We start from the raw sequence: 18,941 nt of genomic DNA on the forward strand, positions 1-18,941 counted from the left end.
ATGAAGACATAAGCTTGGTCTTGGCTTCTGGATGCTGGCTCTTGGCTTCGGGGCCTCCTCCAAGCTAACTTGCCTCGTTGGAAAGTTGAAGATGAATGGGATGAGGAGGATGGCAAGGCACAGGCGATAATAAATAAGGCAATTCACCCCTTCTGGAAATGATCCTGACAGAATGGGGGGCTTGGGGCTTCAGTGGGAAATCATGTGGCCAGGCTCGTTCTCTGGAGCTCAGTCTGACTCCAGCTCACATGCAAGGCTTCCTACAGGCTTCTATGCCAGCAGAGCCCAGCCTCCCGCTGTGAGTTAGCGCTGTCAGGCAGACTGTCCATTTTCTAGAACACTCCGAGGCTAGTCGAGAGCACCTCTGGAGTAGGATCCTTCTTCAGGCCCTGGTGAGCCTGACACCCCCTGGAAGTGAGCATGCCATCTAGGAGGTATGGCCAGCTTGAACTCTGGCAGGAGAACCTAGTGCTGGTGCAGGTGCCCTCATTCTTGCTTCCTCCTTGGCCCTCACAAGGGCTACTGAGGCAACGCCGAGAGAGGAACTCCCCATGGGCTAGTGTTGCCACCCATGGAGGTAGTGGCTTCCCAACCCCGCTGCCCCAGGCTGGAGACGAGGCCAGCTCTGACCGCAGGCTCTGGTGGCCTTTCCAAGGCCCGCGGGCTGGGCCCCGAGGGCTGCCCTGTGTGTTCCCAGTCAGCTGGCCCTCTGTTGGGCTCTTTGGGTCCTGGTCATCTATGTGGCTGGCAAGGCTCATGCAGAAAGGGGGGTTCTGTGTGGTGAGGGAGCCCCACTGGAGTGAACAGCTAGGGGCCTACAGATGGAGCTGGGTTTCCACAGTGGCTCTTGTTTCCAGGCATGTCCTGCTCTAGTATTAGGATCCTGAGGAAAACTCGGTGCTGCGGCCTCTCTCACCTCTCAGCTCTGCACTTTCTCTGATCTGGGCATCAGAGGCCAGACTGTGAGCTATAACTCAGCACCCCGGGTACCAGGCTCTCTCCTTTGCCCCAGTCACCCTGTGTCTCTCAGCTTTTACCTTTAGCACCTGCACCACCACTGTGTTTTCCTGAATTAGAGACATGCAAACATCCATTTGGGTATGATTCTTTTTACATCTCAGGTCAGTCTTTACTTGAATATCATAGAGGATCTACAGGATGCAGACGGATCCATGTTAAGACCACACACCCTGATTTCCAATAACACTTGGCCCTAGGCATCTGCAACCAAAGCACTAATAGAGACACATCAGGATTTCCAGCCTTCATTCATAGTCCACACAATGGGGGTCCCACTGTGGTTACTATTTTTTATACTATTTGGAGATAGTCTCTAATTCAGTGTCCAGAGTGTTCTGTCATCATCGTGGCCATTCGTGGGGATCCAAAAGCAAGCTGTAAGCATTGGTCTCCAAACCCAGACAAAGCCTCACCAGCAGACTCCCATGGCATGAAAGCAATCCAGCTTCTGGCTTGGAATTCTGTTTCCCCTGCACCATAGGTCCTGGCTTCTCTGGGAACCAAGGCTCCCAGCAAAGCCTGCCATTCTCCCAGGACGGGGCCTGCTGATACCCCCAAGGTGTGGACGTGGGTCCTGGGTCCTGGATGCGCTATAAGACAGTAGCTTTTTGGAGCAGGCTGGCATGGTCTGAGGGGATATGTAGGGAATACTCGCTAATGAGTGCTGGTGCATTCTTGAGCAGCTCATAGAAAGAGTCCACCGTCTTGCGGTAGAGACGTCGCTGCAGGATGAGCGGCCGGAAGAGGTTGAGAGGCTCGGCCCTGAGAATGGCCTCGGGCAGTCCCACGGTCTTGGGCACCTTTCGGTTGCCAATAAAGAAGTGATGGAGCTTCTTCTCGAGCAGGCTCTTCTCCAGGAAGCAGAGCAGCTCACGCAGACGCACATCCAGCTGCCCAGCCTTCCAGTCAGCGGCCTGCCGGGAGAGCAGGAGATGCAACAGGGCTGTCTTCACGTGGTAGCTGCCAAGTCCACTGGGGCCGGTCAGGCGGCTCTGCTTGGAGAGCAGGAAGGAGGTGATCTGCAAGCAGGTGAGGTGGCAGGCACCCTCAGGCAGCCTCTTTGACATTGTCCTAAGGAAGTGTCGCTCATAGACAGCGAAGGACAAGAGCCAGTCAGTGCTGGACGCTGGGGTTCCCCCAGAGGGCTCCCTGGGAAGGTGGGAGACAAAATACAGGTCTGAGTCATCACAGTGGATCACAGGAATCACGTTGAAGGGCATGAACTTGCCTGAGCGGAACCTGATCTTGAGGGACCCTGGGGTGTCCAGCTGGTTAAACACCAGGTCAAACTCGTATTTGCGGGCAATGCAGTGCCAGGCTCTGGTGAGGGCTGTCTGAAACCACTTCATGACCTGCACTGAGTCTAGATATGGGGAATCTCGGGCACACAGTGGGTCTTCTGCCTTGCAGCCAGGCTGCACCGAGTTGTTTTTGCTGTGGAGGAGACACAGCATGTCCTCCCCAAGTTTGGTCTTGCCACAGATGCAGCCCAGCATATCCTCAGCCCGGACCACCTTAATCTGGCCATAACCCTGGCGATCCAAGGGCACGGAGTGGCCAGAGCACCAGAGCTCTGGATGGAAGTGGTAGGGCTCTGGGGACGTGAAGGGCACAAAGAGTTTGCACTGCAGTGGCCTGTCCACCTGCCAGTTCTCATACATGCTGTCCACGCCAATGAAATCCTCCACCTCCATGTCTGTGTCCCGGTTGCAGAGGTTTCTCAGAGCTTCCAGCAAGTCATCCACGAAGCCTTCCACGAACTTGCGGGTACGAGCCACATCAGCTGTGGCTCCCCGTATGCAACGCTCATGAAAGTGGTCAAGCATGGCCTTGTTGGGCAGGGTGAGGCCCCGGAGGGGTGCACCCTCCAGGCCAGGCAGCTCGTCCTCAGTGCTGCCCAGGCAGTCTGTTGAGGACTCATCCTGGTGGTCCTGCCACCACAACTCGATCACCAGGAAGAGGATCGTGCAGAAGGTGCTCCTCAGGTCCCAGGCCATGCGGTTCTCATTCTGCTGCCGGCCCTCCTCCGCCAACTGCTCCAGGGCCTCCTTCTCCGCTGCCAGCCGCGCCATCTCCTCCTCCAGGTGTAGCTGCTCCAGCTGCAGCTTCTCCTGGTACACCTGCATGCTGTGGATGATCTCCTCCTCATTCTCGGGCACGGTGGTGTTCTCCCGAGGGAACAGCAGAGGGTGGTTGACGATGGCTGTCACCACCACCAGACACACCCGGAAGAGCTCCAGTGCCATGCTGGGGCTTTCCTAGGGGGAGAGAGAGAGACAGACAGTCACACCAAGCTCCCAAAAATGCCATGTCTTTCCTAGTCCTGCACACCGACCTCCGCCTCACCGAGCAGGTGAGTGTCTTAGAGCTCTGCTCCCACCCAACCCACTATCTCCTCTCCTGCTTCAGTCTAGTCCTGGGAACAAGAGCCCGAAGTTCTACACCTCCGATCCACCACTGTGGTGGATCTCTGTTCTGTATGCCCAGACATTCCTCTTTCTGGTGGCAGTACCCCATTTTGCCTGGGAATCAGCCTTTTTCTACTCCCTGTCCTTATGGCTTGGGTGGGGATAACCTTGCCCCAGCTCCAGGGACGAACATATGACTGTGGTCTAGGGTTGCTGAGGGAACAGGCAACAGCTGGTGGTGGCTCTGTAGCTGCCTTAAAGTAGGGGTCTGCCTGAGAAAGATGCCAACATAGAGGAAAGCAGACTCCCAACCCCTGGATCCAGCTATGCCTGAAGCCATCACCTCTGAACTCTTTAGTCATACAAATCAATAAATTCTCCTTTTTGTTTAAGTCAGTTTGAGTTATTTTTCCATCATTTGAAACCAAAAACAGTCCTGAATAAGCCATTCCCTTCTTCTCCTAGTGAATGCCTTGTGGTGAACACATTTTCCTCAAGGCCTAGTGGAGAACAGGAGGGCTGGATTCCAAAGTCAGTCCTGTCATTGACTAGCTGTGTGACCTTGGGCATATTAACTCACCTCTCTGAGACTGTTTCCTTACTGCACCAGAGGAAAGCCACAGTACCCACAGGGTCACCACACTAATGGATGGATATCCACACAAACTGCATACACAGCACACTGAATGGCGGACAGCATGTATTCAGTGAATAACAACGGTGTGAAGCAGTTTTGTGAACTGATCTTCCCACACTGTAAACCTGTCCTTCTGATCTGGAAGTCTGTACCCCAAATTCAGACACTGACCTCCTGGGTCTTCATCCAGGACAATTTGGAGACAACCAGAGTGACCAAGTCATTGGTTTCCCTCTCTTGTGTCATCTGAACTTTAAATCTGATTTAATTGTGGAACGAGACACTCCATTCCTTCAGGATAAAAGGATTTTTAGGTCTCAGGTGACTTCTGGGGAAGGGCTAACCTCGTATAATCCTTGCTGTTCAGACTGTGCACCTGTAATATCTCCTGGGAATTTGCTAGAAATGCAGAATCTCAACCCCACTCCAGGCCTACTGAACAAGAATCTGCATTTTAATATCATCTTTAATACATTACAGTCTCAGAGGCACCATCCTGCAGTGTAAGCCTGACATTACACCCTCTCCTCTCCCTGGCAGGTACTATGGGAAACAACAATTGGCTTTTTCCACACTTGTTCTTTCCTGTCTGGGACCTCAGCTAAGAGCACAAATGGCCACATGAGATCCTGGCTGGACAATAAAGTACATAGGAGAGTTCCTCCCACTGCACCACTGATGCTTGCCAACACATGCTGTTAGGAGCTGCTGTGTTTTTACTGAGCCTCATTCCCTGACCTTGAATTTGCACCCTAATAACTACCTGTTCTGATTTTTACCCTAATGGCACCAAGGAGCAGGTGTTTGCCACCAGGTAAGGACCTCTGCAGATTCTACCCGGCAACGCCAGGATGGAGACGACCTGAGTGCCACACTTGGATAGAGACTACAGCCGAGAAGCGAGTCCACCCTGTACACAGCTGCATGCGTCAGCAGGAACCAAGAGGGCTGGGTGGAAGGGAGGTCCAGCAACAGCAGAATTCAGAAATATCCAGGCCTCAGAGGTGAACTCTGAGGCACTTTTGTGCTTCCACTTGAGGAGGAAACGGAGGATAGGAGAAAGTGGAGGAAACCAGACTGGAAAGGGAGGGGGTGGGGAAAACATGCAGGGGGCAGCCAGCCAGCTTTTCTTCCCTGAGACAAGGAGCAGCTTGCTAGATAATTGCAGAAACAGGTCAGCCCTGGCTTCTACATTAGTGAAACATCAATGGAAAGTTTTGCCAGAGTGGTCCGCAGCAAAGCTGCCAAGGCTGGCTCATCAAAGTGGACCAGAACGTTAAGACACAGGTGTGGCATACTCATTCTAGAATACCAGTCAGCAGCCAGTTTGGAGATAACTTGTGGATTTTGAGACCTTTTGGAGCCCCCATACCAAATGCAGCCACCTTCAGGCACAGCAGGTCCTGACAAGTCACATAATAGCCCTTGGGAACTCCCAGCCAGGAGGTCAGTTGCCATGTTAACTCCAGGTAGGATGACACCGACCGGGGTAAGGTGCTATTCCAATCCCTATGCCTGGGGAGTCCCTCTCCTCTCTGACAGCCTCCCTAGGGCCACCTGTGCTGGTGGATGAAGGGCTGTAAAGGCCTCCTTGTACTGGGGCAGGCAAGGCTCAAGACTTCAGACTCCAAGCCACATGCAGCAATCAACTGTGTGTGCAAGGGGCTAAGAGGACTCTGGAGGGGAGAGAAACTGGGTTGGAACCTAGCATGTGTACCTATGAGATGTGTGACCTTGGAGAAACCACTCCACTGCCCAGCACCTCAGTCTTTTCATCTGTAAAATGGGAATAAAATACCTGCTGTGGTAAAGCTTGAATGAGGTAATGCATATAAAGACCTTAGCAAAATGCTTGCCCCTTGCGTATATTTTCTCATAAAAGGATAGCTGTGATGGGATGGGAATATGCAGATGAAGTTGCCTTCAGGGGTTGGTGACTGCCACACAGATGGCCCTAGGAAGTACTCTGGAAAGACACAGGAAGCTCCAGAAACACTGACAATAGTAGGGTTACAGACAAGACAATGGGGGCCTGAGGGAAATGAGGCCACATAGTGGAAGAGGCCTAGGCTGTGGGTGAGTCACTTAGCTTCCCAGGGCTCCGGCACTTTACCTGTGAGAGGGAGCTAACAGCAGGCCGCCCTTCACAGGAAGGCTGGCTTAGGGGGTAACCCCTGTCAGGTGCTGAGCTCAGAGCTCAGTCCCAGCAGGCACCCTACAAAACCAGCTCACCTTCAGCCCACGTGGGTCTCTGTTTTCTCACGCTCCAAGCATGCCAGCCCTGCCCAAGTCCTTGGGGCACAGAGGAACACACGCTCAGAAGTGCTTCTGAAAGCACACGGTGCCCCTCCCAGGGTGCTGCCCCTTGGCACGTCACTCCACCAACCCTGCCCGCCACAGCTGCGGAAGCCTTCAGAGCTCTGGATACTCCTGGAGGTGCAGTTCCCTCTGACTCCATCCTCAACTTCTAAATCATCGGCTCCCTCCCTGGGATCAGATGGGATCCCAGCTGCCATTTTGCTCCTTCTAACTTTGCACTCACTGGCTGGCTTGCTCATGGCACCTTAGCATATGCAGAACGGGTGGCTGCTCACTGCTTACCAGATGGTGCTGAGTTTGAATCCTCCTGTTTCCCCTCCCCAGACTAAGTCACATGGACACTGTCCTGGGGGCCAGGGAGCGCAGAAGAACGAGGGAACAGAATCCGGGTGGTTTGACTTACGGAGACCACAGGGACAGGGCAGGTAGCTGGGAGCCTCCCACAAAACCGTGGACACGCATGCACACCCTCTTCCCCAGTCTACCTCTGCCTTGGTCCAAGCTCTCATCTCTAACAAGGCTGCTCCACACATGTGATCTGAGACGTCCAGTGGGTTTGGCTTTGAAAATAAACCTGGGTCACTCCCAGGGCTTTTGTATGTCTGCTTGCCAGGAAGCCCACAGGAAATCTGCTTAGTTACTCTCCACCCCCACCCTGCCCACAGAGCATGGGGAGGTCCATGCAGGCCACAGCTAAACTTAGCCTGGCAAAGGGCCAGCGTCTTGGGGCAGCAGACGCTGGGTAAGAGGGTAGCCTCTGTTTGCCCTGGGCAGAGGGGTGCAGGTGGTCAGCCCAGACCATTGGCTGTTCAGACCCTTACTCTGTGCCTGGCCAGAAGTCCCAGGTCCCGGAGCAAACATCTAAATCTCCCGTCCTTGGGGTCTGTCATCCTTGGGGACCCCAGAGCCCCTCGACACTACCACCAGAGCCTTATTCAGTGAACGTCACTGAGAGTTGTCTAACAGCAGCACACTTCTGTTTATCAAGCCTTCACAAGGATGTGCTGGGTATGTGACCCTGAAACCTCAGAAGTGGGTGTTATCCCAGTTCCACAGATGCCCAAAAGACCAAGTAATTTTCCAGTCACACAACTAGAAAAGGCACAGCTGGGCTGAGAGTCATTCTGTTGTGTCTGCTTCCACCTGCTAAGCCCAGGTTCTTTCCACTGTGCTGGTGCTGCAGGGCCCAGAGATGAGTGCAGCCGGATTCTCAGCAGGAAAAACACCATAGCCCCCGTGGGGAGGCAACAGGCCATGAAAATGCAGAGGAAGAGTTTCTTTTCTGTTCTTTGGGGACCCCTCGTCTATAGACTGTCCCTGTGCCCACCTGATGGGGAGATCTGGGTGTGCAAGCCCTTGGTTCCATGTCTACCTCCTTCCAGACAGAATTCCCACAGCAAACCGGGAGCACTGCGAGCCTGTGTCCAGCACCACAAAGTGTTCATCCACCCCCCTTCAGCTCTATCATCCACCTGCCCCCACCCAGGGCTGGCTCAGTGGCCTCCGCAGAAGGGGCACCCAGGACCCATTTCTCAGCAGCCCTGTAGGCCCCCTGGGACAGCAGTTCTTAAATGTGGTCCCCAACTCAACAGTACCAGCATCTTGGGAACTTGCTAGGCATGCAAATTTCCACATGCAATCTCAGACCTGATCTTCAGAAACTCCAGGGCTGCAGCCCAACACCTGTGTGTTTAATGAGCCCACCAGGTGGTTCTAATGCTCACTGAAGTCTGCGATCCACCCCTGCCCAAGCCAGGGAAGCTTCCAAAGAGGAGGAGGTGGGTTTCCCACAGTGTCGCTGCAGCCCAGATTCTGGAGCTTGCTGAAGGTTTGTCCCACACCCAGCCTGTCGGATGCCATTAGCTCTGCTCATGACAACAGCAAAAAGCAGCCCGGGCCCTGGCGTCATCTTCAGAGCTAAAAGGAGCAGCTGATGTGTTTCTTTATGAAATGGAAAAAAGGAGGTGGGTCGGTGGCACTTGTAGTTCTGGCCCCATGGGGTTGCTATGTCCCTTTCCCACTGCTTAGGTTCTGGGCCCTCTGAGAAAGAAGGGGCCAAGGGAGACCAAACTGTTGATAAGTTTGGGCTGAAGCCCAACTGTGCACCTGGCCTGGAGCTGGAGTTTCACAGTCCCAGCTAACGCGGTATAGTTGTTTGGGGAAATAAAAGCAGACATCTAAGAAAGTCGGAGTTTAGAGCTGTACTAATCTAAGCCCCGTTTTTTACAGATGAGGAAACAGGCCTAAACAGAAGACCTAAAGAGAAGTCGCTTGACTGGGCGGGTGGATGGAAGCGATCCTGGAGGGCTGGACATGACCTATGGACCCCCTCAGGGTCTCCCACCCAGATGGAAGAGGAGTGGGGAAAGGTAAGCCATTTTCATCAGTAGTGGCGTTTACATTTAGGAAGCTAAGTTCTCTGTGTGTTTTGCCATTTAATTTTCAAAACATCAGTTCGGCATTTACAATATCCCTACCTTGTAAGGAGACTGCTGAGGAAGTCCACTGGGTGGCTTCTCAAACTCCCTGTCTGCAGTGAGTGGGTTCACCTCCCTCTGCTCTGCCAGGGGATATGTGAGCCAGGGGATATCAGGGCACCACTGCCCGGAGTGTCCACCAAAACCATTCAGGTCTGCTGTCCTCCAAGCTTTCTAGCCTTGGAGAAGAAGCAGGACTATAAGAATGCAGAGTACGAGTCTGACCCTGAATCTTGGTGTTGGAGTTTGGGCCCCATGAACAGTCTGACTGAAGCCCCAGTGAGGCCCTTCTCCCACGGTCTGGCCTATCTTGCCTCATTCCCGATTCCACGCTTCTCGGTAGTGGAGACCGTGGCCCGCCCTGGAGTCGGACCAGCTTTCCCGCCCATCGTCATTCAGGGCCGGCGCCAAGGCCCCTCCTCTGGGGAGCCCGCCCCCTTGCCTGAACTCCTGCAGCTCAGGCCACCTTCCTGCTCTTTACTGTGTCAGGTCACCCACCAGTCCCTCCCTGCCTTCGCAGTTCCAGTTCCAGGGAGCTACAGAGGCTGAACATCTTCCTGCCTCCTCCAGGGCACCAGGCTTGGGGCTGGCATGCTCAGGAGCCCCTAAATCAGCAGGAGTTGACTTATCACCCACTTGGGAGGAGATGGCCAGCTGTGGGAGTGATGTCTCCACAAACGCCTTCCTCTTCACCTAACTCAGGGCCAGGGGACAGGCAGACTCAGCTCAAATGGCTCCGTAAGGGCAGCTCTGGACACATTACCACTCGACCTGATTGGCTCCCGCCCTTCTGGGATGGAGAAGGGCCCTGCAGAGCCGGCCCACGCCCCAGCAAGGGCAAGGCCATAGTGCTACCACTGGGCATCTCTGGCTGAGGGACCCCAAACAGGGACAGGGAGGGGTCAGGGGACTATGGCAGGCCTCAGGTCTGGGTAGGAGAGGGAGGGGCAGGCAAAAAAGGAAGAGAGGAAAGAGGAAGGAAGAGGAACAACAACAAATTGAGAAAGTGGGTAGGAGGTGTGGTTCCGGGCCCCCAGCCCCTCCTGCCCTTAGCATCTCTGCAGCCGCCCCTCCCCCTGCCCAGTCACCTTCCAAACCACACTCACTGGGCAGAACCTGTCGTGGCCTCCAGCCAGGCTCACCTTCCTCAGGACTACAGTCCTCAAAGCCACTGGGCTCCCTCCCATACCTCCTTTCAAGTCACACCTCCTGGGGGCAGGGGTTGTAATGTCAAATGCCAGGGAGGGGAGCACCCCTGCAGAAAACGGGCAAGGCTGCAGGGGCTGGAGATCCAACTGGTAGGGGTGGGGTCAGCTGGGTCACACATGCTTTATCAGAGGGGCAGAGCCACCATATCACATGTTCTGTGCACCAAGAATAGCATCTTTTTTTCTATGAGAAGCCAGAAATCTAGATTATCAAAATCCCCCAATATTACAATGTCACTGCTATTGCAAAAATTCTTTAAAAATCATGTGAGCCAAATAAAATATGTCAGTGTGCCTGCAGGCCCAGTCTACGGCGCCCTCCCCATGTCTGCTCTCCAGTCCCTGCAGCTCCCCACCCCTCCAAGCATTCCTCAAGGCTGCCCTTGACCCTGGACCCTCCTCACTGGTCCCCCTCAGTGATACCGCTACTTGCTGTTCCCGTTGCATCCACCTCTGAAACACCCCCACTCTGGCCTGACCCTTCTCCCCAGACCCAGTCCTGACTCTGCTCCAGTGTCTCCCAGTTGGTCCCAGTAGCCGCACTCAGAATGATCATTACCAGCATTATGAGGCCTGTGTGCCAGGCCTGTGCTAGGGGCTACATGAAAGCCCTCCCTGCGGCCTCTCTGGGGACTAAGAGACCTTGTAGTCTAATGGGTATTACAGCACCAGGGAGTACTCGGTATTACCGTCTACGGACCCAGGGATTGGGGAACCAGACCCCACTGCCCCTCTGGGAGACCCCAGACTGACGGAGCAGAGACCTGGGCTCAGCAGGACCCAGGGATCAAGACTGGGCCCTGGTGAGGGTGGGAGGAAGGCAGAGAGAGAGCGTGTGCAGAGAGGAGATCCCTGCCCCACGCCTGGCTGAGGTGGAGCCTGTGGGAAAGTGCACACTGTGAGAGGAGTGGCCTCCTCACTAAGGTGAGGTCCTGCAGCTCTGCTGTCACATGGCCACACTGGCCAGATTCACAGAGCACTCCGGTCACACCCCTGAAGGCATTAAATTTCCCCAGGCTCACTCTTGGAAGACGGAGTTTCCAAAATGTCACCAGAATGCCAACCCTGTCCTCTGGAGTTGGGTCATGCGGCTGGCCAGCCCAGATGCAGGAAGGACAGAGGCCAGGACTCTACCAGCGGGGGTGGGAGAGCCTACACCCTTCCTGTCCCAGCTCCTCCATAAGCAACTCATGCATGTCCCTTGACAAGCAAGGGATGGAGAAGGCAGGGAAGCCATCAATATCCCAGGAGGGACACAGCGTCCTTCTGTCCATGATGCCTGACTTCCACACTGCAGAGGCCCTGACCTGCAGGGCGTCGAGGAAAATCAGTGTCTTGGGACAGAGAGATAGACATACTGAGGCCTGGTGCTGCAGAGGCTAAGGGACGACAAGGAAGCCTGAGCTCACAGAGACAAGGAAGGGCTCCCCTGAAAGCCCTGAGTCCAGGCCTACATCCCCTTTTCTCTCATTATTCTCCCTGGGCACCTCAAATGCAACCATCACTGCACGGGTAAGTCCATATGCTAACACCCAGGCCCTTTGAATGTGACCTTATTTGGAAGGAAGCATCTTTACAGATGTAATAAATTGAGGACCTTTAGATGAGCTCAGCTGGCATTACCCAATGGGCCCTTAATCCAAGTAAGTATCCTTATAAAGAGACAGAATAGGAAAAAAATGGCAAAGAGGAGAAGGCGAGAGAAGTCGCAAGTAGAGGCTGGAGCAATACTGCCACAGCCCAGGGATGGCTGGAGCCCTGGGAAGCTGGACAAGGAAAAGAAGTATTCTCCCGTAGAGTCTTAGGAGCGAGTATGGCCCTGTGGGTACCTTGAATTCAGGCTTCTGGCCTCCAGAACTTTGCAGGGAGACATTTCTGTTGTGTTCTGGCAGCCCTGGTGCACTAATGCAGTCTGAGAGTGAGATGCAACCTCCTGTCACCCAGCTTCCCCACTGACTGTCCCGTTTCTACCTGGCATTGGCAGTCTCTGCAGCCTGGGGGTTCCATACTGACGGCGCTCCCCATCCTACTGGCAGTGGCGTGGGCCTTTGGAATCAGCTCCTCTGAGCACTCATAATTCCCGGCCACCCCAGGTAGCCTCCTTGGCCCTGGAGGTCTCCCTTCCCCATTTCAGTGGGTTTCTGTTTCCAAGGGACTTAGGTCAGAGCTTTAAGCCTAATGTTCAAGGCCTGGCCCCAGCATGCCACAGGGGTCTCCTCAGTTCCCTTCCCACCTGCCTGGCCACTTCAGATTATCGAGCGTTCCCTGAACCCCTCATATACTCCCCCACCATGTCACACCTCACATTTCTGAAGCGAACACCCTACACCCAGGGGTCCTCACAGGGAGCACAAGAGCCTTCCCGACCCTTCCCCAACCCCCAACTCCTGAGACAAATGCTTCTTTCTTGTAAGGGGCAGAAGAACAAAGGGAGGGAGATGGCATATTTACTAAGCCACTCAGCACAGCATCTGGGGCCTTGTGCAGATATGTGTCCAGACACAGCAGGCACCCTACAAAGGCTTAACCACCTCCCCATCCTTAGCTGCTGCACCTGCGCAGCAGCCCAAGGCGTGGAGGCTGAGCAGAAGCTCAAGGTCTCACCAGTAGGCAGAGAGCCGAGGAGCCACACGCACTTCTCGATGCCCCTCCAGACCCACCGGCCCCCGGGCCCCCGTCCTGCCCCTTCATCATAGTGAGCTGCCTGGGTCTGCTCTCACCCCACTGCCTTCCTAGGTACTGAGCTCGTCCAGGGCCCGGGTGGACTTGTCTGTCAGGACATCCCCAAAGTGTCTGAAGGAGTCCAAAAGCAGGGCTGCCTGCTCATTCCACTGAGGCCCAACCAGCGCTTAAATCCTGTACTCCGGAGACTGGTTCTCAAAAGAAGGCCTTTACAAATGCCCTTCGTTCTCAGGAAGGATGTGTTTCCTGCAGCGAGTGTGCACCAGGAGGCCTCCCATGACCCTGAGAGATTCCCACCTTGGGTTTCTAGACATGAAATCACGGGAGCATGTTAATGATACAAATGCAGTCTAACCATTTTTCACAGTGAAGCAGCCCTCATGTGCACTCTGATGTTGGCTTGGCTTAAGCTAGTATTTCTAGTAATTTCCAGCAGCGCGAGGCTCCATCTCACCCTCAGAGCACCAACGAGGAGGAAATATTAACATCCATCTCAGGGCAGGGGTACCAGGACTCCCCAAACTTGCCCCCATTCTTCCCCCCCACTCTGTTCTCTGACCCCTGCCTCCACGAAGAGTAGCGAATGCCAAGAACAGCCACACTTTCACTGTGGGGAGGGGAGGGCAGGAGGAAAGCAGGCTCCAGACAACAGCAATAAGGGGCTTCATGGGGAGGGACTGGAGGGGGTGGAGTAGGAACCAGGGAGTAAATACAAAGGGAAACAAAGTGGAGACAAAGCCCTCCCTTGGCCACCCGCTTCCCCTCTCACAGATGAGCTGGGGATGGAAGGAATTAAACAGACTGCTGGCACCACCTTCCTTGTGACCCCTAGATGGGAACAAAGAGACCAGCTCAGAAAGTCAACCTGGCCTCTCAGGCACAGGGAGGACGGCCCCCAGGGCTTTTCCACAGCCACAGCAAAAGGCCAGTTTCCCCACCAGCCCTCCCCACCCCACTGCCCACCCCCTGCCTCTTACTTCCTGTCTTAGAGGGATGCTAGCCCCTAAACAGTGCAATCCTAGGCTCTCTCCCACTGTGGTCCCCTGAGGCTTGGGCAGTACCTGACACAAAGGCTGGGCCCCAGCTGGGCTGGGGAGAGGGGGAGAGGGGTGGGGAGGAAGGGAAGCCCTCTAGGCCTCACACGCACGCACACTCACACACACTCACATACTCATGTTCTATGCCTGCAAAGATCTAAAAACTCTTTCATCTTAATAAAGGCGGACAGCAAGAGACACAAAGGCAAGAGGGAGGCCAACCCAGCTGTAAAAAACGTCAGGGTTTGTGGCTGGCTTCTCTGCTTGTGCTCTGGGCTGCTTGGGCCACACAACAGAGCCAGGCGTCAGCCTGCACTCCCACACCAGGGCCCCATTGGTCAGATCAAACCAGTTCTCTTTCTCCTTGGAAAGCAGAGCACCTAGACACAAGGCCAGGAACAGTCAGCAAAAGTACCCCCAGGATCATCCATGAATGCAGTCACACTTTCTGTGACTGCACAAAATAACAACCTACGATCACAAGGTTTTCCAGCCACGGGGGTGGAGTGATGCCTTTGCTCTGCCGAGGCTGCACCCGGCACACAGGAGGTGTCCCTAAACTACAGGTACACGTGAGTGAGGCTGGGCAGCAAGCAGCCCTGCCTGCCACCAAGTTACAAGTTGCAGGATATAACTCTTGCTCCAAAGCCACCCAGAAGGAAAGAGCCCAAAGGTCTTCCGCTCAGAAGAGCTTAACACTTTGCAGAGGCTTAGCATACAGCAGGGAAGGAATGGGCCAAACTCTGCAATCAGAAGGCCTGAGTCTGAATCCTGACTGTCCCACTTGTGACAACAGTACCTACTTGATGGCATGGTAGTTGCATGGCCGTGCTCTGTACAGGATGTGACTGACATTGGTATTAGTGACAAGGGCAGGTCTCTTTGATTTGTTAAATCCTGTTTGGGAGCATCACAGGGACTCCTCTGGGAAGAAGAGGCGACCAACATCCCTGCCCAGGTGCAGAAGCCCAGGGCTGTTGCTAAATTGCCTCCTCCACCTGCCCATTTCCTCCTAAAGGCTCCAGGGGCTGCCACAGAGGGAAGCAGGAAACGTGGCACCTGGGACGTTCACAGCTCCCTCTCTCCCATCTGGCAGCATCCACACTGACAGCTCCACAATTTCTGAGCACCTAGGAGGAACCAGTGTTCATCTCTGATGCCTGGCATTAAAGATGTAGGCGCTCCAAGAATACTTCCTGAATGAATGAATGAATGGAGTCAGGACTAGGAAAAAAACCTCACCTCATTGCTTTTACTCCCAGAAGCAGGAATTTGAAATGGAAATGGAATGGAATTCTTAGATTATGTAACTTCTAAGCGTTTTTTTTTTTTTCCTGGGAGGCATGTGGAAGTCAGACAAAGTGCTTACAGTGGTTGAGTTCCTTGGGAAATGTGAGCAAAAAACCCTCCCAGACACAGCCCTTGGCCACTTTAGGTCTGGAGGGCCTTCATCTATCTGCAGGCTGACTTACTAGCAATGTTACCAACTAAATGACCTGGGAATGAACCCTGACAGAAAGTTTATCTGACCCCCCTGCCGCTTCTCCTCTTGACACATACCTTCTTCCTTGAGAGTCTTACACAATCTGAAGATAAATGGGGGATTACAGGGCAAACTAAGAGAAGCAACAGAGAAGCAATTGGTAGAGTGATGAGCAATTCTCTCTTTCTGGAGAAAACCAGACAAGTCGCATGGCCCCAGCACCCCGTGGGAGGGTTTAGTAAATAACAAACAATGCACCTCATTTATTGAGATTTAAGCATTGTGCAAGATGCTACATGTATCAACCTCAAAGGAAACCTCTGAAAGAGGCACTGTCCTCATTTTACACATAAGGAAACTGAGTCACAGAGCAGCTGAGGCCACTTACGCAACATCACAGAGCCAGGATTTGAACCCAGGACTGTCCAACTTTCAAGCCTTTGGTCTTGCCATGATGCTGCGCTCAGCGACCTGGTATCTGTGAAACATCAGTCGTGTGTCTATGGACTTTCCTGGTATTGTTTAGGGAAAGGCGGGTGACAATTTAGGAGAAATATGGGCATGAAGCAGGGAATGAGGTTTGAACTTGAGGCTCCTTCTGCCCAGAGGTTCTGGGAGTATGACCTGGGATATGTGAGATGGCTTTTTAGCCAACAGCACGGGGCAGCCTTCTCTGCAGTGGATTAGAGAAAGGGAGTGAGGGGTCTTCTGATCCTGGCTGGTGCATTTTGGGGTGAAGCATCAGGGAGGATATGGTATGGATGCCCTGGGAGCATTCTGGGGTGGCACACACTGGCAGGGCCAAGGCATCCCCACTCTCTCCCTTTCCAGCACACACATGCAGTCCTGCCTCCTCGGCGACCCTGAAACCAATCTCAGCAAAGGACCTTTTCTTGAACTTCAGGCAGGTCCAGTAACTGCTAGTAAGAAGCCTACTGAAGCCGGTTCCCAGGAGAACAGTTTGTTCGGAGCATGTGGTTTTGTACCAACAAGCAGGGCCAAAATGATGACACCTTCCCTTTGGCTTGAGGCAGTCTGGTAGGAGACTGTCCTGTGTCTGGTGCAGGGAAATGACCTGGAAGAAAGCAGGAGCAGCCCAGGAGAGTATCAAAGCTGAGCCTTCCTTCCACTGTGTTACTGACCGGGAAGTGAGACATTTGAGAATTATGGGCTTTGTGTTTTTTCTAGAGACTTCCACCTGAGGGTCTGAAAGTAGACTGAATATTATCAGATACTAGCTGTTACTAAAACCAGTAAACAGAAGGGAATCTGAGCTCCGCCTCCTGATATCACAGACTGAGTCCAGCAGCAGGGCACCTGGCAGGAGAGACAGCTGGCCCTTGTCCGCTCACCTCTGACACTCACACTGGGGGATTCTCGTCTTTGGTAGGACACAGTTGACACCCTTGGTTGTCCTTTCTACCAACACTCCCCAGACCTCGAGCATATATCAAACACCTCCGAATTACTGCATGAACTACCTGGGAGGAAGGGACCCTGCAGGTTTCATTTAACCCACCTAGATGTCTAGGAGCCTGCTAGAGCTGCTCTGAGACCCTGCTTCCATTTCCAGTTGGCGCCTACTCTTGGGGCTGTGGATTCCAGGCATTCCTTCTCTTGGTGTGCATTCACAACTCCATGAGGCCACCAGATCGCTAGCACAGCACCTTGCACATCATAGGTGCACGATAAATACTTGCTTCATTACAGAATGAAGGCTCTCTTTGACCCCCTGAACCTCCCCACCCATCCAGTAAGGACATGAGCATCCTTGTCTCACTTTCCTTTGGGGGTGAGGGTGAAAAAGGGAAAGCCCCTTTTCTAATCTCCCCGTCACGGCTCCAGACTGCTCTTCCCCTACTCCCGTCACATTCAGGCTGTAGAAAGGAGGCTCAGAGCCATGGAAGCTGCCAGAGGCCCTGGAAGGAGCTGTGCTTTGTTCCAGGTCGCAGCTCAGAGAACTAAACAAGGCTGCAGCTGTCTGCACTGCTCTGTACTGTATTCCCTGCGGCCGACCCCAAGGCCTGAAGACCCTCCATCTGCCCTCTTTCCCTTGCCCACTCTCTGCCAGACACACCTGTGGTACTCCTCCTGTGCACCTTCCCTTCAGTAGGCGTCTTACAGTTGGGGTGCTTCTTGTTCCTCCCTGTCTACCTTGAGGTGAAGGGTGGTTCTGGTTCCTCCCTGTCTACCTTGAGGTGAAGGGTGCTTCTTGTTCCTCTCTGTCTACGTTGAGGTGAAGGGGTTGCCTTGGCAACAGTGATGTCCCTTGTGAGGTGCTTGCATTCCACTGATGTCACAGAGTAGGCCACACAGATGGAGGGGGGATGCACGTTCTACAGGAAATATTCACAGACCCCCAAACCGCTGAGGAGGATCCTGCAGACCTCTCGGGCACTCCAAAATGACCCTCCTTCCTCTTCTAGAAAACCTTCCCTCCTCTCTGTCCCCTCTGGCTGCCTGTGCAGGACATGCGTCAAACCTGACTTTCCCTTTCCAAGAGGTGGCCAAAAAGTCAGGACAAGCAGCTTTGTCCTCCACTCTGAACAAACCAAGCGCAAGAGAACCGGTAACTCCTTCCTTCTCATCATCTGGGGCAGTCTGGCTCCCCAGTGCCTTGCCCTTTACCCAAGCTTTAGAGGAGGGAGCAGTGGCACGGATGGGGAAGTTGGGGGCCCAATCCAGTAGAGAATATAGATCCTTCATTGACCACTGTTGTCTTGAGACGCTACTACTACCTGGATTACGGGTCTGTGCCAGGCACGGTGCTCAGCACTAACTATGCATGTCCTACAAAGGGTTATTCCCATTTTGCCAATGATGAAACTGAGGCTTGGAATAGAACATTTGCCCAAATACAGAGACCATCCAACTACTGAGCAGGGAGTCAGGATGCAGCCCTGCTCCAAAGCCCAGCCTTACTCCAAAGCCCATGCGAGTCACACCTCCTTGGCTCTGGGGCTCCTGGAGACTGGCTTACTAGAGATGACCCAAGAGGGGAGCCCTTAAAGCCCAAAGAGGCCGTTTGGCCTTGCCAGCTGGCCTGAGGCAGCCAAAGCAAGCACGACCTTAGGTCGGCTTCACAGCATGCGCACGCTGGGGCTGCAGTAAGTGGTCAGCCACGGCGCTTCCACTTTCCCAAGCATTTGCACAGATAGGGACCATGTTTCCTTGCTCTGTGCTTGGCTTCCTGCTGACCCATCTGGGCCACCTAACCATCTTCTTGATTTGCATAAGCATTAACCCCTGTGGCCTGGCCCACCAATCCTGAAACTGTATAGGAGTTACTCAACTTAGGCAAATGCAATTCTGTGTAACTGGGAGACAATGCTTATAAAACACTAAACAAAATGAGTAAATAAAATAAAAATCACAAAATTATGAAAGAGGAAAAGGAGAAATGCTACCAAGGAAACCCTGCCCCTGAGACACTGGCCAAAGAGATGCACAAGCCAGACTGACTGAGGTACTGGCCTACCTGGCTGGTACCTGTCCACTGGGGAGAGCACCACAGAAATGCGCACAGCCCCCGCTATTGGACCTCACTCCCTGACTCCTCCTGCTCTGCTCCAGCGCCAGCCTTGCCAAGCATAAGCTGCCTTCTCATCTTTGGTTCCCATGTGGCTTGCCCAGGACACAGGGAACATTTATCTTCTAGTCTGCATGATGT

General features: G+C 53.8%; 1 protein-coding gene and 1 long non-coding RNA gene across 2 annotated transcripts in view; one reads left to right on the top strand and one right to left on the bottom strand.

Annotated features, from left to right (window-relative positions):
- LOC140850354 (uncharacterized) overlaps positions 1-18,941 on the top strand; it is a 139,106-nt gene that overhangs the window by 99,781 nt on the left and 20,384 nt on the right. The window contains exon 2 of the long non-coding RNA XR_012133045.1: positions 8,614-8,753. This is a non-coding gene — a long non-coding RNA (uncharacterized lncRNA). The remainder of the gene's footprint in view (positions 1-8,613; positions 8,754-18,941) is intronic.
- Positions 1,413-18,013, bottom strand: LOC140850353 (inositol 1,4,5-trisphosphate receptor-interacting protein-like). The gene is made up of 2 exons (XM_073240467.1): positions 17,349-18,013; positions 1,413-3,278 (listed from the first exon to the last, which is right to left on the bottom strand). Exon 2 carries the CDS (start codon positions 3,264-3,266, stop codon positions 1,611-1,613), a length of 1,656 nt encoding a protein of 551 aa, XP_073096568.1. The 5' UTR covers positions 3,267-3,278; positions 17,349-18,013; the 3' UTR covers positions 1,413-1,610.

The sequence above is a fragment of the Manis javanica genome, chromosome 7, assembly GCF_040802235.1.
Source record: "Manis javanica isolate MJ-LG chromosome 7, MJ_LKY, whole genome shotgun sequence".
NCBI lineage: Eukaryota > Metazoa > Chordata > Mammalia > Pholidota > Manidae > Manis > Manis javanica.

Bases quoted from the DNA above. Each gene is read 5' to 3' on its own strand.
- LOC140850353 (XM_073240467.1), bottom strand. From the start codon at position 3,266: ATGGCACTGGAGCTCTTCCGGGTGTGTCTGGTGGTGGTGACAGCCATC.